Source organism: Otolemur garnettii, unplaced genomic scaffold, assembly GCF_000181295.1.
Source record: "Otolemur garnettii isolate 467f Iridium unplaced genomic scaffold, OtoGar3 scaffold00165, whole genome shotgun sequence".
In the NCBI taxonomy this organism is placed as follows: Eukaryota; Metazoa; Chordata; class Mammalia; order Primates; family Galagidae; genus Otolemur; species Otolemur garnettii.
This window is the reverse complement of record NW_003852560.1, coordinates 113,680-118,511: the sequence shown is the minus strand read 5'-3', so window position 1 is coordinate 118,511 and position 4,832 is coordinate 113,680. Positions and strand designations below refer to the sequence as shown.

Below are 4,832 nucleotides of genomic sequence, written 5' to 3'. Positions count from 1 at the left end.
TAGAATATAAATGTCTTAACATGATAATTAAGAAGAGTAGTTGGTGGGACCACCTTATGGTGCATCTTACAAGGAAGGTTACATGTGAAATTTACAAGAATATAAATGTCTTAACATGATAATTAAGAAAATACCGTGAAGGCTAAGTTGACCAGTCTGATACAAACATTTCAAAGCATATATAAAACCAGCACATTGTACCCCATGATTGCTTTAATGTACACGGCTGTGATTTAATAAAAAATAAATAAAAAGAGATCATGTAATCAGAAAGAAGGGCTGAGGAGTCTCATGAAAAGTATCACGGGATGTGCAAGAACAACCCCAAGTATAGAGACAATCTATATTACTGAGTCTAAACGCTTACAACTCACAGTTGTTTATACCTTTAGAATATTTAATTTCAAGGAAATAAGTCCCCATGCATAGTTTCACATTATTTTTTATTACAAAGAAGAGAATCATGTTTCAGTAGTAGAGATAATTTTTGAGATATTTATGGAGAAAATCAATTTCAGCATTAAAATTTTATAGACTTTATTATCATAGAAAGAGCCTGATTTGCATTATGCTTTACTTAGGGGAAACTACTGAAAGACATGCTACCTTTCACAAAACACGCTGCCATTTCTCTGACCTCGCTGTATACTGATTCCTGTACCAGACTACTACTGGCTGGAAATGTAGGTAAGTAATCAGCTGTAATCAGTTACATGCTTCTTACCACCCTGCACGAAATAAAAATGGCTACAGGAAAATCTCATGCTCAAGCATGAGAGAGTGTTAGGAACAGCCCGCAGAACAAATGAATGTCAGGAGATCCTGTTTCATTCCTAGCTCTTGACTTCAAGCATGGCATTCTGTTTTTTCCATCTTTAAAATGGGTGTGTGTCTTTTGTTTTTATCTCTTGGCTTTAAAAAAAAAAAGAAAAGAATTGGTAGATGAAAAAAAATAATAAAGAAAGAAAGAATTGGTATATGTCTACACATCCTATATTTTAATTTGGGAGAAAGAATATAAAGTTTTAATTTTTAATCTTCATCAATCTTCATTGTTAAAGGGAGTAGAAATCTAAATCCATAAATGGATTATTTGTTCTGAGTAGGGGACTTTATACTGTATTTGTTATAATTAATATAGTTGATCTTAATTCTTTCATCAAATTCAATTCCTTTTCTAGTCTTCCTTTCTATTTCTCTTCTTCTGTCTTTTAAATTAACCCTAAATGTTCTCTTATTTTTCCCTCCTTTCCATACTTTGAAAAGTTATGTGTATGTGAATGCGCCTACATGTGTATAAACAGTTCTTAATTTTACTAGTGTTTACCTTCAAGCTTTTCAAAATAATTAATGTTAGAATTAAGATGAAACAACATATTTTCAGTTAAAAAGGGAAACTTATCCCACAATAACTTTCTCTTTTCTCCATACCTATTCCTTTGCTTATTGTTGCTAATAAAGTAATTTGCATACAGATTAGATATGCTATTATATTATTACTTAATCTTCATTCTCTTTCTTGAGAGCATTTTTTGATTTTTTTTTTTTGGCAGTTTTTGGCTGGGGCTAGGTTTGAACCCGCCACCTCCAGTATTTGGGGCTAGTGCCCTACTCCTTTGAGCCACAGGTGCCGCCCATTTTTTGATCTTAAAAGGTCAAACTGCTCTGTACTGTCAGTGATCTGAGTTGTTTAGATATTGTTGAAAATAATTGCTTATATTTGTATTCTGTATTATCATTAAATCTACAATATATATTTAAAGTTATCGCTATTTTTTTTTTTATTTGGCTGGGGCTGGGTTTGAACCCACCACCATATGGGGCCAACACCCTACTCCTTTGACCCACAGGTGCTGCCCAAATATTGAGTTTCTATTTCTCCTTGCAGTCCTATCAATCTTTGTTTCATGTATTCTGATACTCTCTTGTTAGGAATGTACACATTAAGGATTGTAACATCTTCTTGGAGAATTGACCCTTTTATCATTAGATAATGTTTCTCTTTATCCCTAATAATTCATCTTGCTCTGAAGTCTGCTCTATCTAAAATTAATATAGCTACTCCTGCTTTCTTCTAATTAGTGTTAGCACAGTATATCTTCTTCTGTTCCTTTACTTTATACTATATATATGTATATAAATATGTATATATATGTATTTATACAGAGGGTGCAAAAAATGTGTTTTAAAAAAGGAAAAAACTGTATTAAATTTGTAATACTCAAGTTTGACCTCTGCAATTATGTGAAGTGCTCAATGTGACTTGTATTCATCTTCGATTATCAGTATATATTGAATATTACAATTTTAATACAGTTTTTTCCTTTCTTAAAATTTTTGCTGGCACCCTCTGTAAAGAAACACACACAAGTTTCTTGTAGACAACATATAGTTGGGTCATGTTTTCTTAGTCCACTTTGACAATTTCTTTATTTTAATTGGTGCCTTTAGACCCATGATTATTGACCTGTTTATTAATATTTATCAAATTTATTACTGTTTTTAATTTTTCCCCTTGTTCTTTGTGGCTGTTTTTGTCTTCCACTTTTTCTGCCTTTTGTGGTTTAATTGAGCATCTTGTATCTTTCTGTTCTCTTTTTTTTCTTAACGTACCAATTATACTTATTTTTAATTTTTCTGGTAGTTGCCCTAAAATTTAATGTATGTTTGCAATTAGCTCATGTCCATTTTCAAATAACACTACGCAATTTCATGAGTTGTGGAAGTATCTTATAATATTAAAATATTCCTGACTTACCCCACCCTTTACGTATTACTGTCATTCATTTCAAGTATTCATAATTATAACATCAACTACATTGTTGCTATTACTATGTTGTATAAACTTTTATCTGTTAGATCAATTAAAAATAGGAAACATAAAAAATTTTATTTTATTTTCACTTATTTCTTGTCTAGTATTCTTAATTTCTTTAAGTAGATCTGAGTTTCTGATGATTATTTTTCTTCCCTCTGAAGAACTTCTTTCAACATTTCTTGCAAGGAAGGTCTACTGGTGACAAATTCCCTCAATTTTTGTCTGAGAAAGTCTTTATTTCTCCTTTACTTTTGAAGGATAATTTTGCTGGGTACATCATGCTAGGTTGGTGGGTATTTTTTCTTTTAACACTTTAAGTATTTCACACTACTCTCTTCTTGCTTTCATTGTTTCTGATGAGAAGTTTGTTGTAATTCTTGTGTGCGTGTGTGTGTGTGTGTGTGTGTGTTTTCCCACCTGTCTTACTTCAAAATTATTCCCTTTACTTTTGTTTTCATACAATTTAAGTATGATATGTCTAGGGTAGTCATTGCTTTTTAATATCTAGTCTTTGTAACTATCGTTTGGATTATAGGATGAGTATCTCTGTAACAGTTTAGACTCTGTTTGGTAGTGACATGTTCATTTCTATTATCATCCACCCTGATCTCTAGAAGAACTTTGACTCTGGATGGATAAAGCAAACTCATCATGACTTATTAAGCCTGAAGCAAGATAATTGCTATATATGAAAATGTATGCAAAATTTCTGCTTTTATTTCTAGCCTCTCAAATTCTATTTTTTTCCATTATAAATGCCTGAATCAAAATAACTTGGAAGTCTGGGTAATACTTATTTAGACAACATGATATCTAATTAAAAATCCCAATGTTTATATTTTATACAGAAGGACATGTTATCCTTTGCAGTATAAGTTCTTTCCTGGATCCACCACATGATGAGAAGGTAAGAACTGTAGTTATCCACTTTAATCAATGAATGATCATGTATTTATTAAGCACTTCCTTGTGTATCTATACCATGAAAGATAGAAATATAAGACTCCCTACTTTTAATGCACATATATTATTGAAATTTAAGCTCATGACAAATAACAACGGTCTACTTGTGAAAAAAGGAGGTGAATAAGTGAGTGAGGGGCAGAGAAAGTGAATGAGGAAGCCAGACCACTGGTCACTTTGCATCTTCTTCATGTTTTGACTTATTTGTGAAAATTTATATGGCATTCCAGAGGTTACAGAGTTCATAGGTTATCTAGAGCTCCACAGTCAGTGCCAATATCTTATACATGTCCATAAGGCATTCCATAACCTTCCTTGCAAACATAATGTGGAACCATTCAAGAAACTCTTCTCAGCTCTAGTCTAAATCCTTCCTATAATTCAGGCACGTTTTATTCTATTTTTAGAGTTAATATTATGTAAGCGTCACTACACTTATTTTATAAACATTTAAATATGAGTTTCTTGTGTGTATGTGAGTACACAAATATATCTACATAAATTATAGAAAAAGACCCAACATTACTTAAAGACTGCACCAAGGAAGGACTATTTGACCATACTCTTATTTTCCTGTAAGTTAATACTTCAAACCCAGAAGCCAAATATGTGGTATTAGCTTCAATACTCATGTTTTATTTTTGGATCACAGGTATTAACATGTGGATACACAGTGATTAAGGTTTGATTCCTTGCAGAGTGTCTTATAATAGTTATTATTTTAAACATTTCCTTTAATCAATGGAGTATTCTTTTTCTTTCAAAGAATCCATTCTAACTTTTATACTGTGCCAATCTCCACCTAGGAGCACATAGGTAGTTTCAGGGCCAGAACCAGGGTTCTTGTTTTCTAATCCAATGCTTTTTCCATATATAAGATTTATACTCTCAAATGGAAAATAATGAGGTTTAAACAACTTGCAAAACACTAAATTTCATTTACCAATCACTATTATTGCTTATAATCAAGAATGCTGTAAGCGGAACTAAAACAAATCATAGGTTTGAACAATATATAGGTGAAAGTTTTTTTTTTTTTTTTTTTTTTTTT

The 4,832-nt window shown here is 31.6% G+C and overlaps 1 protein-coding gene across 1 annotated transcript in view; it reads left to right on the top strand.

Moving 5' to 3' along the window:
- WDR64 (WD repeat domain 64) overlaps nucleotides 1-4,832 on the top strand; it is a 141,213-nt gene that overhangs the window by 119,285 nt on the left and 17,096 nt on the right. Inside the window, exons 20-21 of the mRNA XM_003800077.1 lie at nucleotides 582-687; nucleotides 3,667-3,725. Of these exons, the coding sequence (XP_003800125.1) occupies nucleotides 582-687; nucleotides 3,667-3,725 (165 nt within the window). The remainder of the gene's footprint in view (nucleotides 1-581; nucleotides 688-3,666; nucleotides 3,726-4,832) is intronic.